This window comes from Hyla sarda, chromosome 8, assembly GCF_029499605.1.
Source record: "Hyla sarda isolate aHylSar1 chromosome 8, aHylSar1.hap1, whole genome shotgun sequence".
NCBI lineage: Eukaryota > Metazoa > Chordata > Amphibia > Anura > Hylidae > Hyla > Hyla sarda.
In genome coordinates, this window is record NC_079196.1 from 213,014,432 (window position 1) to 213,037,350 (window position 22,919).

Consider the following 22,919-nt stretch of genomic DNA (forward strand, 5'->3'; position numbering starts at 1 on the left):
ATCTAATTATAGACGCTACTATCACCATCATCTAATTATAGACGCTACTACCACCACCATCTAATTATAGACACTACTACCACCATCATCTAATTATAGACACTACTACCACCACCATCTAATTATAGACACCACCACCACCACCATCTAATTATAGACACTACTACCACCACCATCTAATTATAGACACTACTACCACCACCATCTAATTATAGACGCTACTACCACCACCATCTAATTATAGACGCTACTATCACCATCATCTAATTATAGACACTACTACCACCACCATCTAATTATAGACGCTACTACCACCACCACCATCTAATTATAGACACTACTACCACCACCATCTAATTATAGACGCTACTATCACCATCATCTAATTATAGACACTACTACCACCACCATCTAATTATAGACGCTACTACCACCATCATCTAATTATAGACACTACCACCAGCACCATCCAATTATAGATGCTACTACCACCACCATCTAATTATAGACGCTACTACCACCACCATCTAATTATAGACGCTACTACCACCACCATCTAATTATAGACGCTACTATCACCACCATCTAATTATAGACACTACTACCACCACCATCTAATTATAGACACTACCACCAGCACCATCCAATTATAGACACTACTACCACCACCATCTAATTATAGACGCTACTATCACCATCATCTAATTATAGACACTACTACCACCACCATCTAATTATAGACGCTACTATCACCATCATCTAATTATAGACACTACTACCACCACCATCTAATTATAGACGCTACTACCACCATCATCTAATTATAGACACTACCACCAGCACCATCCAATTATAGACTCTACTACCACCATCTAATTATAGACACTACTACCACCACCATCTAATTATAGACACTACTACCACCACCATCTAATTATAGACACCACCACCATCTAATTATAGACACTACTACCACCACCATCTAATTATAGACGCTACTACCACCATCATCTAATTATAGACACTACCACCAGCACCATCCAATTATAGACTCTACTACCACCACCATCTAATTATAGACTCTACTACCACCATCTAATTATAGAAGCTACTACTACCACCATCTAATTATAGACACTACTACCACCACCATCTAATTATAGACACTACCACCATCTAATTATAGACACCACCACCATCTAATTATAGACACTACTACCACCACCATCATCCCCCACAGCTGTTCATATAACATCAAGCAATGGTGAAAATAACCAAATATGAATTTCAAGATAGAAACACTGAACTCTGTACATTTACACAATATGAAGACTTTTCTTTATTTACAAAAAAAAATTTTTTATCTTTATTTTGTAACCCTCCTGGTATTTGGACATTACTACCTAGATATGTCAGATTTCAGAAGCATTTTAGTATGTTGGGGGTGTCATCCTCCTTACATCATCACCCCGGGGGGGATAAAACATGTAATCCTTACTAGATATCTAGATTTATTTTATATCCCATGTATATATGTGTGGGGCCCGCTCTGCTTTCTAGCATAAGCTGATTACTACGTCCTTGTACCAAATATTAGGGACATCTGCCGATTGGCAAAAATATGAAGCCCCGATTAGTATAAGCCCTCGCAGCTCACTAAATATATGTGTCCAGAATATTGGGAGTCACATACTGTACATCATATATCTTCGGTATTAGATTCTGATCCAGGGTGCCTCCAGCTGTTGCAAAACTACAACTCCCAGCATGGCCGGACAGCCGAAGGCTGTCCGGGCATGCTGGGAATTGTAGTTTTGCAACAGCTGGAGGCACCCTGGTTGGGAAACACTGCTTTAAAGCAATGTTTCCCAACTAGGGTGCCTCCAGCTGTTGCAAAACGACAACACCCAGCATGCCCGGACAGGCAACGGCTAAAGCATTACTCAGCATTTGTCCGTTTAAAATTTTTTTTTATATATATATATATATATATATATATATATATATATATATATATATATATACACATTAATAAATATAAATTGGGGTTTGGGTGTTTATGTCCCCACTAATCACTAGATGGAGGAGGGAGAAGCACAAGGCTGAGTGCTTCACTCCCTGCCTCATACCAGTACTAGAAAAACATAGATGCCTACTTCCAAAAACAGCGCCACCCTTGTCCTCAAGTTGTGTGTGGTATTGCAGCTCCAGTGGCGCTGTTTTTGGTAGAAAGCATCTACTCTAACTTCAAAAAAAAAACAAACAAGAAAAAAACGAAAACACCATTTCACATCTCGCAAATTTTTTATGGAAGTGAGAGGAAAGCTTTAAATGGAATTATCCAGGACTAGGCAAAACATAGCTGCTTTCTTCCAAGAACAGCGCCACACTTGTCCTCAGGTCGTGTGCGGTATTACAACTCTGCTCCATTCACGCCACTGGAACTGACCTGCAATACCACACACAACCTGAGGACAAGTGTGGCGCTAGTCCTGGATAATCCCACTAGAAGCACACAAATGACCTAAGTGAAGCCTTATCTTGTGCTTTAGCTTAGTGTTTCCCAACCAGTGTGCCTCCAGCTGTTGCAGAACTACAACTCCCAGCATGCCCGGACAGCCTTCGGCTGTCCGGGCATGCTGGGAGTTGTAGTTTTGCAAAAGCTGGACGGCCACCGTTTTGAGACCAGTGCTCTAACTCTATGAAGAAACAAAGAATTGAAGAAAAAAAAAATTTAACTAAATAAAAATTTTAAAAAAATCTTTCAACTCAAGCTTTATTTATACAGTTCTAACAAACATATATACACAACAAAAAAAAACAAAAAATAATAAAAACAAAAAACATACAAAATGAGTGACAGTAAGGAATAAAAAGTATATACTAAAGGCACCTCATCCGCACTCATGAGAGCAGAACCAAGTGTGTGCAGGTCCACGTCATATCCATTAGGTTAGGGCTGCCCTGTGACATTCAGTGTGGCACTGTGACTTTCAGCGTGGCACGCTACGCCATGCCGTGGAATCTTAGATAATGAACGGGAATGGTGTCCCCATTTCAACCTGCAGGTAGCTAAAAAGTCATCCAAGATGGACTTCAGGTCACGGACACTTGCAGAACGCAACACGATCCCATTCACTTTTGTTAGCAGATCTTCGGTTGCGCGCAAGCGGCGTCTAGGCCAAGGTCAGCTGTATGCGTAAAAGGGGGTTAGCCAGGATTAGATCAACAGCGCCACTCTTGTCCTCAGTTTGAATGTGGTATTGCAGCTCAGATCCATTGAAGTAAATGGGGCAGAGTTGTAAAACAAGAGACAGTCTGAGGACAGGGGTTGGGCCCTTTATGGGGTTTAAAGGGGTACTCCGGTGGAATAAAAAAAAAAATTTTTAAATCAACTGGTGCCAGAAAGTTAAACAGATTTGTAAATCACTTGTAATAACAAAAAAAAAATCTTAATCCTTCCAGTACTTAGCTGCAGAATACTACAGAGAAAATTATTTTCTTTTTGGAACACAGAGCTCTCTGCTGACATCACAAGCACAGTGCTCTCTGCTGACATCTCTGTCCATCTTAGGAACTGTCCAGAGATGGAGAAAATCCCCATAGCAAACATACGCTGCTCTGGACAGTTCCTAAAATGGACAGAGGTGTCAGCAGAGAGCACTGTGTTCCAAAAATAAAATTTCCTCTGTTGTATTCAGCAGCTAATAAGTACTGGAAGGATTAAAGATTTTTTTTTTTTTTTAGTAAAAGTAATTTACAAATCTGTTTAACTTTCTGGCACCAGTTGATTTAAAAAAAAAAAAAATTATTATAATAAAAAAAAATTATTATACTCCAATCACACCCAGAGCAGAACTCGCAACTTGTTACTGACTAATACATTTTGGCAGAACTCTTCTTATCCCCAATATGTAGCTTTAGGCCTAGATGGACCTAATGAACCGTATCCCATATACAGACACCGGACCAGCAGTGACTGTAACCTCCAAGGTACAACATAAAGAGCCAGCCTTCTAAACGCAGCTTTGGATGTGACTAGAGCAGTCGGGATAAAGCAATATAACTTCCTACTACTATACAGCAAAATGCTGCAGACCTAACTCAGGGTAACAGCTTCACTTAAAGCAGTGATTTCCAACCAATATGCCTCCAGCTGTTGCAAAACTACAACTCCCAGGATGCCCGGACAGCCAACGGCTGTCCGGGCATCCTTGGAGTTGTAGTTTTGCAACAGCTGGAGGCACCCTGTTTGGGAAACACTGATGTAGTGCCTAGGGAGGATTATTAAAATTAAGATTGTTCCACTCACCTCCATCGTGTTATTGAAAAAAAAATTACAACTCTATTTTGCCATCCCTCAGTTATTCCTCCTGGAAATGTATGAATAAATGCTACTACTACAGTGTGCTACTGTTTTTCTTGTTAACAGTGTCTTATCAGCGCTCAAAGCTTCTACATATGCGCTCACTCCCTATTGAGCAGGGAAACGGTAACGCTCATCTCTTCTTTATTCAAACATTTTCAGGAGGGATAACGGAGGAACGGCACAAGGCAGAGTTCTAGAAGCGATGCTCCAGAATAATTGCATGAGGAATGCAAGTACTTACTAACACAGACAATCCCGGAGCAGCTTTACTTAAAAGTCTGTGTTGTACTGCCCCCTCAGTTAACACCCAGTAGTCAGTTATACATTTCCAGGAGGAATAACAGAGGGGCAGTACAACACAGCGTTATAAATAAAGCTGCTCCGGGATTGTCTGTGTTAGTAAGTACTTGCATTCCTCATGTAATTATACTGGAGCATCGTTACTATAACTTCGTTCCTCCGTTATCCCTCCTGGAAATGTATAACTGACTACTGGGTGTTAACTATTGGTCTTGTCGGAGGAGAATGTGTCTACACAATCTGACAGAGTTGAATCAGTGAACTCCCTATTAGAAGGGGAATAGCAAAATAATTTTTTTTTTTATGTTAACACATTTCCAGGCGGTATAACAGAGGAACGGTTTCAAAGTGCATCTGTCACTTAAATTACTACTGCTAAATTGATATGTGTCCTCATTCACGTAGATTTATTAGCTATAAATAAAACCCGAAGTATCAGAGAGGAAGGGCCTGGGGTAATCTATAGACCAGGGCCGCAACGCCTCTGTCCTCTAACGTCACGCCTGGCATAACCGTGACAGATCGCCAGCGGTGCCTGTGCAGTGATTCTCAACCACAGACTCTCTACGCATGCGCCGCAATACTCACTGAGGCGCATGTGCAACCCACCTACACAGGGCAGACGAGCTGTGTGTGTGTCAATCAACAGGAGGAGCAGGCGTGACTTCAGAGGAGAGGGGCGTGGCCCAGGGGCGTAGCGGCAGGTCTACAAGTTATTTATAGATTTCCAGGAAGAATAACAGAGGAACGCCACAATTTAGAGTTCTAGGAAACTTGCTATTTATGAGAAATTAAAGCCTCTTAACAGATTTGTCAGGTCTGCTTTATAGTGTCCCTGTCATCTTAAAGAGGTTATTCAAGAATCGAAAAATAGAGCTAATTTCTTTCAAAAACAACTCCTTCCACGTCTGTTCCCAGATTGGGTGCGGTAATAAAGGTTTTTTTATTTTTTTAATGAACTGGTGCCAGAAAGTTAAACAGATTTGTAAGTTACTTCTATAAAAAAAAACTCTTTATCCTTCCAGTACTTTTTAGCAGCTGTATGCTAGAGGAAATTCTTTTCTTTTTGAATTTTTTTTTTGTCTTGTCCACAGTGCTCTCTGCTGACACCTGATGCCCGTATCAGGAACTGTCCAGAGCAGGAGAAAATCCCCATAGCAAACCTATGCTGCTCTGGACAGTTCTTAAAATGGACAGAGGTGTCAGCAGAGAGCACTGCGGTCAGACAGAAAAATTCAAAAAGCAAAGAATTTCCTCTGTAGCATACAGCTGCTAATAAGTACTGGAAGGGTAAAGATATTTTAATAGAAGTAATTTACAAATCTAATTGCAAAAAGGGGCACGTACGTGCACTCACCGCAAAATAGAGACAATCAGATGTGTAGGTCTGGTAACAGGGTGCCGGGTCTCGGCATCGGCGCTGGCGTGTGGCGCTCGGAGGCTACGTCGGCAGTTTCGCGCGTAAGTGCGCGCTTCTTCTGGCCTCTTAAATTTACAAATCTGTTTAACTTTCTGGCACCAGTCCAAAAAGGTTTCCACCGGAGTACCCCTTTAAGACTTTACGTCACTTCAATGGAACTGAGCTGCAGAACCAAACCCAACCCGGAGACAGACAGCGTTTTTTTTTTTTTTTTTTTAAAGAAATTAGCTCTGTTTTTCTATTCCTTGATAACCCCTTAAGAAAAAACTACTTTTGGCATAACACAACTTCTGACATGTCTGTAAGCGCTGTTTCCAAACCTGGTTGGGAAACAATGCATTAGAGGGTTAATGAATGGGGCTTTCTGCGGGGGCGGGTTCCATTGTTATCCATCAATACCAGAAAAGTTATTCGCATTGATTTGGCGTAACGTGAATTTGTTTTAGGTCACCTTATTTTATTTGTTGCCTGTATACGTAGAGCAGAGCTGAATTTGTCATTTTATGCTGTCCGGCGACACGACGAGCCGCCATCACCTGCAGACAGACTGGGAGTGTTTTTTTTTTAAAGAAATTAGCTCTGTTTTTCTATTCCTGGATAACCCTTTAAAAAAAAAAAAATATATATATATATATATATATATATATATATATATATATATATATATATATATATATTTATATTATTTTTTTTTTTTTTTGGCATAACACAACTTCTGACATGTCTGTAAGTGGTGTTTCCCAACCAGGGTGCCTCCAGCTGTGGCCAAACTACAACTCCCAGCATGCCCGGACAGCCAAAGGCTGTCCGGGCATGCTGGGAGTTGTAGTTTGGCCACAGCTGGAGGCACCCTGATTGGGAAACACCGCTGTAAGATGTGTGAAAAGAGTTTTTAAAGTGACAGGGCACATTAGGAGGGGGTTCTTTTTAACCCATCACTGGAAACGCTGCCCCCCCCTAATATTGCCAGATAAATACATGTTCTTCCTGCCCCTACATTATTTGACTGGAACACTAAAGGGACAAGCGCCTAATACTGACACCACCTGCTCGCTGTGAATATGTGCCAGCAACACACTTAAATAAATGAATGTTACTGAGACTTATGAGATAGGCGCTCCGATTAATTATGGATCCTAATCCCCGCCACTGTCCAGATCAGAACATATTTCCAACAATTACAGATATCCAGCATCCCCGAGGAACCTCTGTGTGTCCACTAGATGGCGTCAGCAATGACAGAGGATAGAAACAAGTAAAATAGTATTTAATGAGAGGACATCTTTGGTGTTTACTATTCATAGTTCAGGTCCTATCCCCAAAGAGGCTCCGGCGGGAAGTCAAGTTCTGGATATTAATCTTCCGATCACTGTTATCAGTTTTTTACGTTCCACCGTGTTGATCATACAAGTGTTGATGAAGGGGAGAACCTGTGGAGAGAGGCAAATTACTGCATAAACGGAGGAACAGAGTATATAAGGCAACACAATCTACAAAGACTGAGGAACTTTAAGTGTATTGAAGGGTATATACATCCATCAGCACAAATCTACAAGAGGAGTCACTGATACGTTACTGATCCTGAGTTATATCCTGTATTATACTCCAGAGCTGTACTCACTATTCTGCTGGTGAGGTCACTGTGTACATACATTACATTACTTATCCTGTACTGATCCTGAGTTATATCCTGTATTATACTCCAGAGCTGTACTCCCTATTCTGCTGGTGAGGTCACTGTGTACATACATTACATTACTTATCCTGTACTGATCCTGAGTTATATCCTGTATTATACTCCAGAGCTGTACTCACTATTCTGCTGGTGAGGTCACTGTGTACATACATTACATTACTTATCCTGTACTGATCCTGAGTTATATCCTGTATTATACTCCAGAGCTGTACTCACTATTCTGCTGGTGAGGTCACAGTGTACATACATTACATTACTTATCCTGTACTGATCCTGAGTTATATCCTGTATTATACTCTAGAGCTGTACTCACTATTCTGCTGGTGAGATCACTGTGTACATACATTACATTACTTATCCTGTACTGATCCTGAGTTACATCCTGTATTATACTCCAGAGCTGTACTCACTATTCTGCTGGTGAGATCACTGTGTACATACATTACATTACTTATCCTGTACTGATCCTGAGTTATATCCTGTATTATACTCCAGAGCTGTACTCCCTATTCTGCTGGTGAGGTCACTGTGTACATACATTACATTACTTATCCTGTACTGATCCTGAGTTATATCCTGTATTATACTCCAGAGCTGTACTCACTATTCTGCTGGTGAGGTCACTGTGTACATACATTACATTACTTATCCTGTACTGATCCTGAGTTATATCCTGTATTATACTCCAGAGCTGTACTCACTATTCTGCTGGTGAGGTCACTGTGTACATACATTACATTACTTATCCTGTACTGATCCTGAGTTATATCTTGTATTATACTCTAGAGCTGTACTCACTATTCTGCTGGTGAGATCACTGTGTACATACATTACATTACTTATCCTGTACTGATCCTGAGTTACATCCTGTATTATACTCCAGAGCTGTACTCACTATTCTGCTGGTGAGATCACTGTGTACATACATTACATTACTTATCCTGTACTGATCCTGAGCTATATCCTGTGTTATACTCCAGAGCTGTACTCACTGTTCTGCTGGTGAGATCACTGTGTACATACATTACATTACTTATCCTGTACTGATCCTGAGTTATATCCTGTATTATACTCCAGAGCTGTACTCACTATTCTGCTGGTGAGGTCACTGTGTACATATATTACATTACTTATCCTGTACTGATCCTGAGTTATATCCTTTATTCTATTCTAGAGCTGTACTCACTATTCTGCTGGTGAGGTCACTGTGTACATACATTACATTACTTATCCTGTACTGATCCTGAGTTATATCCTGTATTATACTCCATACTGTACTCACTATTCTGCTGGTGAGGTCACTGTGTACATACTAGGGATCGACCGATATAGGTTTTTTAGGGCAGATACCGATAATCGTGGAGGTTAGGGCCGATAGCCGATAAGTTATACTGATATTCCGGTATAAGTTATCGGCTATTTATCCCCCCACGACACCGCTGCAGGTCATTGATTTAAAGCGGGCGCTTTAAATCAATGCACTGCAGTGGCTTTTGTGGTGCCATAGGCCGAAGCCACCATCACCCGCTTCTCTCCCCTGTCAGGGTGGTCCGGGCCATCCATCCTTCCTTCCTTCCTGTTGTGTCCGGCGGCATTCTGGGTGGAGGGTGCACCGGTCCGGGCTGTCCTTCTCCGGGGGTCCTCTTCTCCACTCCGGGCAGGCTCCGGTCTAGTACGCTGCATAGACGCCGCTACGCAGTGACGCCCGTGTGCAGTGACGCACCTGACATCACGGCGTAGCGGCGTCTATGCAGCGTACTAGGCCGGAGCCTGCCCGGAGTGGAGAAGAGGACCCCCGGAGAAGGACAGCCCGTACCGGTGCACCCTCCACCCAGAATGCCGCCGGACACTACAGGAAGGAAGGAAGGATGGATGGCCCGGACCACCCCCATTATGGGTAAGTTTATTTTTTTATTGACTCGGAGGGTGGGGGAGGGGCCCGACCGGTATAGCGGTATGGGCAAAAAGCCATACCGGTATACCTCCCAGCACTGCGGTGGGGGGTGCGACACGGTGGGTTGGGGGGCGCCCGCGGTGCGGCGGGTCAAGGGGGGGGGGGGGGGGGGGGAGGTCGCGGTACGGCGGGGCGGTACTTTGGGCGGGGCATTATCCGCTTATCGGCAAGGTAATACCGATAATGCCCAAAATCGTGATTATCGGCCGATAATATCGGCCATACCGATAATCGGTCGATCCCTAGTACATGCATTACTTAGCCCTCGCTTCTCTGGTATTGGTAGTATAGTAATGACAGACTGTATACTCCTCTTGGCTTTAGGTCACACAGCCCCTCTCCCGGCTCAGGATATTTACTTACTTTTACCTTCAGGCTGCCGCCAACAGTTCCCGACCATGAAATACTGAATACAAGGAAAAGACAAAATAAACATTATTTGTTTTGTGCTTGCACTAGAGGTCCTGCCGATTTTGTTATACATCAAAGTCATTCCAAAGAGTCTAGGAGATTTGTTTCTTACAACTCTTAAGTCATATTTTGTATCCCTAAGAGCCTGCGATGTCTTCAGACTATATTCCTCTACTTATCCTTAGAATGTAACCCTAGTTCTTCTATCACAATATACCCATACTGTGGAGAACAAATGGCTGTTTAACCTCTTAAATGGGCACTATTATTAAAAACTTATTTTTGCTATTGCCCTTCTTATGGTAAATAAAAATCTTTCTAATGTACTTGGTCTTAAAAAAAAAAGTTTTATTTGTGTTTAAAAAAAGCTGCCTCTAGGTGTCTCCCTCCTTGTCCAGGGCACATTTCCACCATCTTTTGCACAGACTTTGGACTCTTGCTGGCCTGGCAGAAGTCCAAAATCAGGAAATGCCGTCTGGAGTGCTGAGGGGAGGGTGTGCAGCCTTAGCCAATCATAGCTCATCTCACACTGAACTGCTCTAGGCTGTATGTAGCAGAGTGAGGGAGGAAGTTCTCCCCTGTATGGCTTTCAGACGATGTCACGCCTGCTGGGGAACGCCCCTTCCCAGTCTGTGAATCTGACAGACTGAGTAGAAAATACAGAGCAATCTCAAGGTAGAAAACTAACAATAAAAATAAAGGTAGGGGGTGGTTTATCATGATGGAGACAGTGAATTGGGAGGATTATAAAAATTAACAAGATCATGACAGGTACTCTTAAAAAGGGGTACTCCGCTGCTCAACGTTTAGAACAAACTGTTCCGAAGGCTGGAGCCGGGAGCTTGTGACGTCATAGCCCCATTCCCTTATGACGTCATGGTTGTCACGCCCCTCCCATAGACTTGCATTGAGGGGGTGGGCACGACATCATAAGGGCGGGACTATGACGTCATAAGCTCCAGGTTTCAGAACAGTGTGTTCTGAACGCTGAGCAGCGGAGTACCCCTTTAAGGACTCAGCCCATTTTGGTATTGAGGACGCAGAAAATTTTCCTTCCATTTTGTCAGCACACAAAGGGTTACTACATTTCCTTTTCCTACTGGACAGAAGAATGTGACTAATTAATCAAACAATTTACCACACCTAGACTGCAGATCCCCCCCCCCCTCCCCCTCTAGGGCATAAAACCACAATGAAGATGATCTGCAGACATCTTTACATAAACTGGATGTAAAAAGAGCCGTTCTTTCCTATATCAACAGAACACGATTCTTCAGATTATCCAAAGCGCTTTTTCCTCCAATAAAGGAAAGCTTGCTACTAAAGCATCCTGCTCAAGATGGATCGAAGATGTTAGGAGTTCCTGTTATTCCATCCTAAGTCAGGAAAGCCCTATTCAAGTGCATGCCCATTCCACCAGGGCAATGTCTACATCCTGGGCCAACCTGGCACAAGTCTCCATGGATCACATTTGTCATACAGCAGCCTGGTGTTCTCCAGATACCTTCATCTATCATTAGAAGCTGATCTCATGGCTAGCAAGGAGGCGTCCTTTGGCAGACAAGTGCTGGAAATGGCTACCACTTAATCCCTCCCTCCCATTGCTTTGCATATCCCTTTGAGTGCTGCCGAGGGATGAAATGGAAGGTTTAAAGTTACTTACCAAAATGTTTTCTTTCCATGAGTCCTGAGGCAGCACCAATTTCCCACCCTATTAAAAGTTTTTTTTATTGCTGCATATTACACATTGTGTCTCCCCGTTCGTTATGGTTTTATGCCCTAGAGAGGTCCAGGTGTGGTTAATGGTTTGATTAATTAGTCACATTCTTCTGTCCAGTAAGAAAAGGAAATGTATTAACTCTTTTTTGCTGCCTCGTGAATCATGGAAAGGAAATATTTTGGTAAGTAAATTTAAACTTAACCCCTTAAGGACCAGTTTTTTTTTTTTCGTTATTTCCTCCTTACCTTTAAAAAATAATAACCTTTTCAATTTTGCACCTAAAAATCCATATTATGGCTTATTTTTTGCACCACCAATTCTACTTTGCAGTGACATCAGTCATTTTACCCAAAAATCTACGGCGAAACGGAAAAAAATAATAATTGTGAGACAAAATTGAAAAAAAAAAAAAAACGCCATTTTGTAACTTTTGGGGGCTTCTGTTTCTACACCGTAAATTTTTATTTTTGTTTACCGTAAAAATCTCTTTCTCGGAGGATCCATTGGGGGACGCAGTCCGAGGGGGACACAGACCGTGGGTGTATGCTGCTGTCTCTAGGAGGTATGACACTATGGTAATAAAAAAATAAAAAAAGTCTGCTCCTCCCAGCAGGATACACCCGCCTTCAGAGCTAATCAGTTTAAGTTCCAGAGCAAATCTGCGAGGCCGAGGCTCTATTCTGGAGAGCCCAGGATGCCCCAACAGAACGGGTAGAATGAGCCACAACCCTGAAAGGAGTAATCTTCCCCTTACAGCGATAGGCTTCCGAAATGGCGGACCGAATTCACCGAGAAATGGTGGCCTTGGAAGCAGGTTGTCCCTTACGACGCCCTTCCGTAAGGACGAAAAAGGAATCACACTGACGAAATGAAGAAGTGATGGAGAGATAAGACCGAACAGCCCGAACCACGTCCAGCTTGTGCAGTAAGCGCTCCCTAGGATGAGAAGGAGCCGGGCAAAATGACGGGAGGACAATATCCTCATTGAGATGAAAGGCCGAGACCACCTTAGGTAAAAAGGAAGGGTCTGGCCGGAAAACAACCTTGTCCTGGTGGATCACCAGAAACGGAGAAGGCAGGAGAGAGCTGCCAATTCAGACACCCTCCGGATGGAGGTGATAGCAACAAGAAACGCCACTTTCCAAGAGAGGACGCGGAGAGACACCTCTCAAAGGGTGCACCCTGGAGGGCACTCAGAACCAAATTCAAGTCCCAAGGAGGAGAGGGTGACCGATAAGGAGGAACAGCATACACCACTTCTTGAAGGAAGGTCCGGACATGAGAATAGAAGCCAGGGGCCACTGGAAAAGAATAGCAAGGGCCGAAAACTGACCTTTAACCCCTTAACGACGCAGGACGTATATTTACGTCCTGCGCCAGCTCCCGCGATATGAAGCGGGATCGCGCCGCGATCCTGCATCATATCGCTTCGGTCCCGGCGCTCATCAACGGCCGGGACCCGCGGCTAATACCACACATCGCCAATCGCGGCGATGTGCGGTATTAACCCTTTAGAAGCGGCGGTCAAAGCTTACCGCCGCTTCTAAAGTGAAAGTGAAAATGACCCGGCTGCTCAGTCGGGCTGTTCGGGACCGCCGCGGTGAAATCGCGGCGTCCCGAACAGCTGACCGGACACCGGGAGGGCCCTTACCTGCCTCCTCGGTGTCCGATCGACGAATGACTGCTCCGTGCCTGCGATCCAGGCAGGAGCAGTCAAGCGCCGATAATGCTGATCACAGGCGTGTTAATACACGCCTGTGATCAGGATGAGAGATCAGTGTGTGCAGTGTTATAGGTCCCTATGGGACCTATAACACTGCAAAAAAAAAAGTAAAAAAAAAAGTGTTAATAAAGGTCATTTAACCCCTTCCCTAATAAAAGTTTGAATCACCCCCCTTTCCCATAAAAAAAATAAAACAATGTAAAAAAAATAAAAAATAAACATATGTGGTATCGCCGCGTGCGTAAATGTCCGAACTATAAAAATATATAATTAATTAAACCGTACGGTCAATGGCGTACGCGCAAAAAAATTCCAAAGTCCAAAAAAGCGTATTTTGGTCACTTTTTATACCATTAAAAAATGAATAAAAAGTGATCAAAAAGTCCGAACAAAACAAAAAGCATACCGATAAAAACTTCAGATCACGGCGCAAAAAATAAGTCCTCATACCGCCCTGTACGTGGAAAAATAAAAAAGTTATAGGGGTCAGAAGATGACATTTTAAACGTATAAATTTTCCTGCATGTAGTTATGATTTTTTCCAGAAGTGCGACAAAATCAAACCTATATAAGTAGGGTATCATTTTAACCGTATGGACCTACAGAATAATGATAAGGTGTAATTTTTACCGAAATATGCACTGCGTAGAAACGGAAGCCCCCAAAAGTTACAAAATGGCATTTTTTTTTTTCGATTTTGTCGCACAATGATTTTTTTTTTTAGTTTCGCCGTGCATTTTTGGGTAAAATGACTAATGTCACTGCAAAGTAGAATTGGCGACGCAAAAAATAAACCATAATATGGATTTTTAGGTGGAAAATTGAAAGGGTTATGATTTTTAAAAGGTAAGGAGGAAAAAACGAAAGTGCAAAAACGGAAAAACCGAGTCCTTAAGGGGTTAAAAGGAACTGAGAGACAACCCCAGTTCCAAACCCGACTGCAAAAAGAAGAGAAGACGGGGAACCGAGATGGTTACAGGGGATAAGTCCTGAGCTTCACACCAACGAAAATAAGACCGGCAAGTACAGTGGTAAATTCTTGCAGAGGAGGGCTTACGAGCCCTGAGCATGGTGTGAATGACTTGGGAAGAGAACCCGCGGGCCCTCAAAACCGCGGTCTCAACCGACACGCCGTCAAATGCAGCGACTGTAAATTGGGGTGGCAAAGAGGACCCTGAGAGAGCAGGTCCGGACAGAGCAGAAGGCGTAGTGGAGCGGGGCAAAACTGGAGCTACCAGAATGGCGGGGACGCCCTCTGTTTTGAGCTTCCTCAGAAATCTGGGAAGGAGCGGAAGGGGAGGGAACATATAGGGTAGGGCAAACCCCGCGCAAGGAATCACTAGGGCGCCCACGGCCAGAGCCGGGACTTGCTTTCCGCCCAGATAAGAATCTTGGTCGCCTCTGCCATGGCTGCCGAGCTGCGAGTGCCGCCTTGTCGATTTATGTACACCACGGCTGTGGCGTTGTCCAACTGGACGCGGACAGGACGGGACTGAAGCTGGGACTCCCAATGAAGAAGACAAAGAAGAATCGCCCGTAATTCCAATATGTTTATCGGAAGAAGGGTCTCTCGGGGAGACCAGAGTCCCTAAACCGTCCAATCCCTGAACACGCCGCCCCAGCCTGACAGGCTGGCATCCGTTGTAACTACCTGCTAGTGAAGGGGAAGAAATGACCGCCCTTGGAGAAAAAGGGGGGAGTGGAGCTACCAGAGCAGAGACTGACGGACCCTGCGAGGGAGAACTATCTGACGATCGAGGGACAGAGGAGACCTGTCCCATCGAGAGAGAATCGCCAGTTGAAGGGGGCGGTGATGAAACTGGGCAAAGGGTACGGCCTCCATAGTTGCCGCCATCTGACCCAGGACTTCCATACAAGTGCGGATGGGGACTGACCTGGGTCCGAAGTGAGCGAACCCCGACAGAAGCGCCAGACGTTTGTCCGGCGGGAGGCAAATTCGGGCAGAGGCCGTGTCGAAGCGAAGTCCCAAGGTGGTTATAGACTGGGTAGGACAGAGGACTGACTTGTCCCGGTTGACCATCCACCCGAAGCGATCCAGAGTGTGGAGAGTGACATCCACATTCTCCAGAGTCTGGGCTCTGGTTGGAGCCTTGATGAGAAGGTCGTCCAGGTAGGGTATCACCGAGACTCCCCTCGACTGCAACAGGCCCATCACTGGCGCAAGGATCTTGGTAAAGACCCGAGGAGCCAAGGCCAGACGGAAGGGGAGGGCTACGAAATGAAAATGCCCCTCCGGAACCGCAAAGCGGAGGTACCGATGGCATCCTTGATGTCCACCGATGAAAGAAACTCCACCACCGAACGGAGAGATTCCATAAGATGACGATTGAGACGCTTGAGGTCTAGGATTGGTCGCACAGAACCGTTCTTCTTGGGAACCACAAAAAGATTGGAATAAAAACCCTGGAACCGTTCCCCTGGAGGAACGGGAACGATAACCCCCTGGAGAAGCACAGATTGGAGAGCCTCTCGAAATTGCTTTGCCAGAGAAGGCGACCGGGGGGCCCGGGATCGAAAAAAAGCGATCCCCCAGAAGGGAGGCGAATTCGATTCGGTAACCGTTGGACATTACGTCCCTGACCCAAGGTCCAGATGTCTCAAAAAAGTAAGAGACGACCTTCCACCCGAGAAAAAAGCCGCGGGTGGGGGCCTCACTTCATGCTGAAGTGGGTTTGCTGTTGCCTGATTTGGGCGCAAAACGGCCTGACCGGTTGGAGTCCGACTTCCAAGACGGGCACACCCGGAATGAGGGAGCCTTCTTGTCCCGCGAAGGGGCCTGCCCAGACCCTTTGCTGGAGCCAAAGGTCCGAAAGGACCGAAAGGAAGAGGACTTCCTTTGGGAAGTAGGGCGAGCCTTATTTTGAGGCAACAAGGAACTCTTACCTCCCGTCGCCTCAGAGATAATGTCATCAAGGCGCTTGCCAAAAGGACAGCCACCCGTAAAAGGAAGCACAGTGAGAGACCTTTTGGAAGCGGCATCCACATTCCAAGCTTTAAGCCACATAGAGCGGCAGAGAGCCGCTAGGTGACCCACAGCAAAGGCAGAACAACGGGCACCACTCCGACAGGGCCTTGCCTATGTCGAGGCGAAGATGGGAAGGAGAGAAGAGCCAGCTGCTTCAGAGGCAAACTTCGCTAAGGATTCTACCATCTTGTCCGTGGAATCCTTGAATGCAGCGGCATCTGCCAGTGGCAGTGTAGTCGCCTTAGAGATCCGGTAGATTGGTGGATTCACAGAGGGGAAACCACCTAGGTGACAAAGTCCTTGTCAAATGAATAACCTTCTTGAATCGTCGTGATTCTCGGGAACCTCTTGTCCGGATGTTTCCATGCAGATTCCAGAATGTCGTCAAAGTCAGCGTGAGAGCTGAACCTTTGAGGTGCTGGCTTAGCACGATGAAAGGATACTCCTGGAGTGACATCCGAAGATCCTGAAAGGTGTCTCTTACGGCTGTCACCAATTAGTTCACCGTTTCAACTGAATCTGAGCGGTCCTCTGAGTCAGATGCCGGCTCGGAAGCCTCGTCCGCCAGTTCACCAGGAGAATGTGAACGAGTAGAGGCAGTCCTGGAGGGGGGCGACCGGGTACGCAGCTCTGGCATTGCACAGTGGGACTCCGACAACGTCCTCCGGAGGAGCGACGTTTGTGCCCAGATGACAAGGGGGGGGGACGACCAACGAGTGGAACGCCCACATCTATCTGAAGACTCAATGGAAGAGTCAGACGAGGCACCCCTAGTACACTTGTGAGAGGGTGAAGTACGTGGAGACAAGGAGCGGGCCCTCTCAGAAGCCCTGCGCAAGAAAGACCCCCACAAGGCAGACACCACTTCCCGGGAGGCCTCAGCCACCGAACGGGAGACTTGGGTCAAGTCAGCCATATACTGGGTCAGGGAAGAAATCCAGGCTGGTGGAGCGGCTGAATCCACCGGAACCGAAAGGGCATCAGGGGGTCTGAGAGAGCAGTGGAGCAGGCAGGGCAAGTGGGCTCAGCAGAGCCAGGCATCTTGGTATTACAGTGCTTACAGGCAAAATAAGTCACTGAGGTTCCAGGTTTCTGTTTAGAGGGAGGAACAGCTCTGGGTACAGACATAATGAGAAAAGAGACAGGGACTTTCTCACCCTAGTCTGTGACCCCAGGCAGCTGCAGAGGCACTAACTAATTGGCCCCTCATAAATGAAATTCGCGCCCACGGCGCTGATTGGAGGCTACTTCGCACCTCTGAAGAGCTCCGACCGACCTGTGGGCGGAGCTATGGACTGCCAAGAAGAAGCTGTAATGGCGCCCGCTCCTTGTCCCGAGCGCACATGTCAGCCGCATATGCGCTCGGGGAATAGAGCGGGCGGCCTATAAGCCGGCAGAGACTGCCGGAGAAAGTGAAAGTAAGCCGGTGCTGAGAGCGCCCGGCTCGTACCAGCGCCGCGGCTGACAGCCGCATTTAAGGCGCTGTGGACATAGTCGCAAGAAACACACAAACACACAGTGCCCAATAAATTACATGCCCCCTGAAATGACACTGCTCCACATGCCCCCTGAAATTACACTGCTCCCCAGAATAAAAGTCCAGCCCCTGTATAAGCCAGCCCCAAAACCTGAAAGGTGGGCCAAAAACAGGGGGTCTCCAGAGGTTGCAAGTCCGTACCTAAGGAGAAAAGTACTTACCTCAGTCAGAAGAACTTACCTAATGGAGTCTTCAGTGAAGTCTTCAGTCAGCTTTAGTTACCTGCATCACGACTGGCTGCTATGCGCGAGCAGGGAAATAGGGGGACCCGGACCCATGAGGTACCAACCCAGGCGCTGACCGTTGGCGAGGGGGGTGAACAGCGCATATACGCAATGTCTGTGCCCCCTCACTCGCAATGGGGAAACAGGGAACCGGAGTCCCTGAGTCCCCACCTGAAAACAGAAAAGAAAAAGGAATAAAAAACTAACACGTCCCTATACTAGGAAAACAAAAAATCAGAAGATCTGGTCTGGAGAATTCCAGACCATGTCCACCTCCTTCAGACACTAAGCTTAAACTGATTAGCTCAGGGCCTGAAGGCGGGTGTATCCTGCTGGGAGGAGCAGACTTTTTTTTATTTTTTTTTATTACCATAGTGTCACACCTCCTAGAGACAGCAGCATACACCCATGATCTGTGTCCCCCAATGGAGCAGATAGAGAAATGACACCTTCTCTTTATTCTGTAGGTTCTTAAAGGGGTACTCTGCCCCTAGACAACTTATCCCCTATCCAAAGGACAGGGGATAAGATGTCAGCCAACAGCATATGGCAGTTATGTGTGAGAGGAGCTATGACTGGATGAGGCTGGACAACCCCCCTCTCCTCCGCCCCCCCACCCCCCAGCACTCCAGACGGCACTTCCTGTGTTCGGACTTTGGTCCAAAGTCTGTGTATGAGTTGGGGGAAAATGTGCTCTTGAGCTTTTTTAAGCACAAATAAAACATAGAAAACTTAATTTTTTTTAAACAAAGTATATTAGAAATATTTTTCATTTACCATAAGGAGTGCAATAGCAAAAATTAGTATTAATGAGAGTTACCCTTTAAGGGGTTGTACCAGTATAGTGTTCTAGGTTACTGCCAGTGTGTATAAATCCCTAAAAAGGGTTATCCAGGATTTTTAAAAAAAAATGCAAAGAAATCCACAGCATAGTAAATGTTCCCTAATGTACATTCATTGTAAGAATTTTTTTTAAATTATATATATATATATATATATATATATATATATATATATATATATATATATATATATATAAATAAATAAATGTTATTCTCATCTTTTCACCACTTTTAATTTAATTAAAAATATAACTGTCTCATAAACATCACGTTCTCCATCTACATTCTGCTTCTTACCTTTTTAAGTTTTTTAAGACAACATCGAGTAAATGAAAACCGACAGAGCGCACGCCTTCATCAGGATGCAAAAGAAAAACAGGCACAAGCTGCGATACGTAAAGGGGTCCTCTGTTATTAAATCTAAGAAAGATGTCAAAGAAGATGAAAATTATATGTCCAGAGAGAGAGAAATAAACAAATAAAATTTAATGTATAAATATATATTTATAATATAAATGATTTATTTTAAATAAATATTTATGTTGAATATAACACTTGTGACATTGAAAGGGTGGGAAACCTGTTTTTTTTGGGACTTACAAATCTAAGATACGTTTCTCTTCCTCGTACAGCTCTTTGTTAGCGCTGGATACAAACTGGAATAGAAGCTCCCGCATAGAACTGATCCCGTCGATTAAAAGTGACAGGGCCCAGTGGTTGAGCTGTTGAAACAAATACACCAAGCATAGAAATATGAAATATTAAATAGAATTTCAGCCCCAAGTACATTTTTTTTTTCTTATTTTTTATTTTAATTCCCAAGAGCCCAAGTTTATGTCCCCTTGCCAGATCTCTACCTCTGCATAATCCTGTCTCTGAGCTCTACAGAAAACCTTTCCTCCACATGGCTAGGTTTTAGCTCTGTTATACATTATATAGACCGGGCTGAGTCCTTCCATATCTCGCCCAATCCCCTGACTATCACCGGTGACTCCAATCAAGGTGGAGAAACATCTCAGAGATGATCGGGAGAAATGGGAGGAGCCAGAGCTAAATATCAAATGTCATAGCAAAGGGTCTGAATACTTATGTCCATGCCAAATTTTTTTTATTTTTATTATAAATTAGCAAAAATTTCTAAAAATCTATTTTCAAACATTCACTAGTAACAACACTTAGGGGGAGATTTATCAAAACCTGTCCAGAGGAAAAGTTGCAGAGTTGCCCATAGCAACCAATCAGATCGCTGCTTTCATTTTTCAGACGCCTTTTTAAAAATGAAAGAAGCGATCTGATTGGTTGCTATTTCCTCTAGACAGGTTTTGAGAAATCTCCCCCTTAGTTGTCACTAGAGATGAGCGAACTTACAGTAAATTCGATTCGTCACGAACTTCTCGGCTCGGCAGTTGATGACTTTTCCTGCATAAATTAGTTCAGCCTTCAGGTGCTCCCGTGGGCTGGAAAAGGTGGATACAGTCCTAGGAGACTCTTTCCTAGGACTGTATCCACCTTTTCCAGCCCACCGAAGCACCTGAAAGCTGAACTAATTTACGCAGGAAAAGACCAACTGCCGAGCCGAGAAGTTCGTGACGAATCGAATTTACTGTAAGTTCGCTCATCTCTAGTTGTCACAGCAAAACACAATTGCAGGTAATGCCAGAAATCACTCATAGGCCTATAAGCCACTTATGGGAAACTCTTCTGGGTCACAATGAACTGCACCTTACCCCAAATGCAGCAATGAGCTCCAGCATGCCTTTAAGAGGAGGAGTTGCAGACATCATGAAACGGACAATTGCTTGGACGATGAGGATCAGCTCTGCCACGTTATTGTGTGACTGCAATGGAATAGGGATCAATTAAATCACGACCATGAACAATACAAGAGGAGGGGGGGGGGGGGGGGGGGAAATAAGATTTTATGTACAATGTATATATATATCAGTGTTTCCCAACCACTGAGCCTTCATCTGTCGCAAAACTACAACTCCCTGCATGCCTGGACAGCCGGAGGCTGTCCAGGCATGCTGGGAGTTGTAGTTTTGCAACAGCTGGAGGCTCAGTGGTTGGGAAACACTGAGCTAAAGTATAAGATAAGGCTTCACTTAGGTATTTGTGTGCTTCTAATGGGATTATCCAGGACTAGGCAAAACATAGCTGCTTTCTTCCGAAACACAGTGACACACTTGTCCTCAGGTTGTGTGTGGTATTGCAGGTCAGTTCCATTGGCGTAAGTGGAGCCGAGTTGTAATACCGCACACGACCCGAGGCCAAGTGTGGCGCTGTTCTTGGAAGAAAGCAGCTATGTTTTGCCTAGTCCTGGATAATTCCATTTAAAGCTTTCCTCTCACTTCCAACAAAATTTATTTATTTATTTTTTTTAAAGTTAGAGTAGCTGCTTTATACCAAAAAATAGCACCATTCCTGTCCTCAGGTTGTGTGTGTGTGGTATTACAGCTCTGCTCCATTCATTTCAATGGAACGAACCGTCCAATCCCTTTACACCCCGCCCCAGCCTGACAGGCTGGCATCCGTAGTAACCACTTGCCAATGAAGGGGAAGGACCCTGAGAGGTAGAATAATCTGACGACCGAGGGACAGGGGCGACCTGTTCCATCGAGAGAGAATCGCCAGTTGGAGAGGGCGGAATGGAACTGAGCAAAGGGCACGGCCTCCATAGCTGCCACCATCCGACTCAGAACTTCCATTCAAGTGCGGAAGGAGACTGATACCTGAGTCCGCAGGGAGCGGACCCCCTCCCGGAGCGCCAGACGTTTGTCCGGCGGAAGATAAATTCGGGCAGAGGCCGTGTCGAATCGAAACCCCAGAAAGGTTAGAGACTGGGTAGGCCGGAGGACTGACTTGTCCGGATTGACCAGCCAGCCAAAACGAGTCAGAGTGTGGAGAGTGACGTCCAGATTCTCCCGAGTCTGGGCTCTGGTTGGAGCCTTGATGAGAAGGTCGTCCAGATAGGGTATCACCGAGATGCCTCTCGACCGTAACAGGCCCATCACTGGCGCAAGGACCTTCGTAAAGACCCGAGGAGCCGTGGCTAGACCGAAGGGGAGAGCTACAAATTGAAAGTGCCCCTCCAGGAATAGCAAAGCGGAGGTACCGATGATGGCCCGGAAATATTGGCACATGGAGGTAGGCATCCTTGATGTCCACGGAGGAGAGGAACTCCCCCTGTTCCAGGGACGCCACCACCGAGCAGAGAGATTCCATCCGGAAGAGGCGAATGAAAAGATGACGGTTGAGATGCTTGAGGTCTAGGATTGGTCGTACAGAACCGTCCTTCTTGGGGACCACAAAGATTTTAATAGAAACCCTGAAAACGTTCCTCTAGGGGGACGGGAACAATCACACCCTGGAGAAGCAGGGACTGGAGAGCCGCACGAAATTGCTTCGCTAGGGGAGGAGACCGGGGGCCCTGGGATCGAAAAAAGCGATCCCTCGGGAGGGAGGCAAATTCGATTTGGTAACCGTTGGACACCACGTCTCTGACCCAAGAGTCCTGAATGTGTGAGGTCCAGATGTCTCAGAAACATAAAAGACGACCTCCCACCCGCAAAGAAACCGCGGGTGGAGGTCTTACTTCATGCAGAAGTGGGTTTGCGGTTGCCCGATTTGGGCACATAGCGGCCAGAGCGGTTAGAGTCCGACTTCCAAGACGGGCGAGCCCGGAACGAGTGAGCCTTCTTGTCCCTCGAGGGCGCCTGGCCGGACCCTTTGTTGGA

The 22,919-nt window shown here is 45.3% G+C and overlaps 1 protein-coding gene across 5 annotated transcripts in view; it reads right to left on the reverse strand.

Annotated features, from left to right (window-relative positions):
• Window positions 1–7,050: 7,050 nt before the first annotated feature.
• The window catches only part of LOC130283856 (uncharacterized), a 136,408-nt gene continuing 120,539 nt past the window's right edge, over window positions 7,051–22,919 (reverse strand). For all 5 annotated transcript variants that reach the window (XM_056533462.1, XM_056533463.1, XM_056533465.1 and 2 more), the window contains 5 exons: window positions 20,910–21,020; window positions 19,783–19,904; window positions 19,480–19,602; window positions 10,103–10,145; window positions 7,051–7,519 (listed from right to left, as the gene is read on the reverse strand). In XM_056533462.1, the coding sequence (XP_056389437.1) occupies window positions 7,430–7,519; window positions 10,103–10,145; window positions 19,480–19,602; window positions 19,783–19,904; window positions 20,910–21,020 (489 nt within the window). In that variant the 3' untranslated portion in view covers window positions 7,051–7,429. The remainder of the gene's footprint in view (window positions 7,520–10,102; window positions 10,146–19,479; window positions 19,603–19,782; window positions 19,905–20,909; window positions 21,021–22,919) is intronic.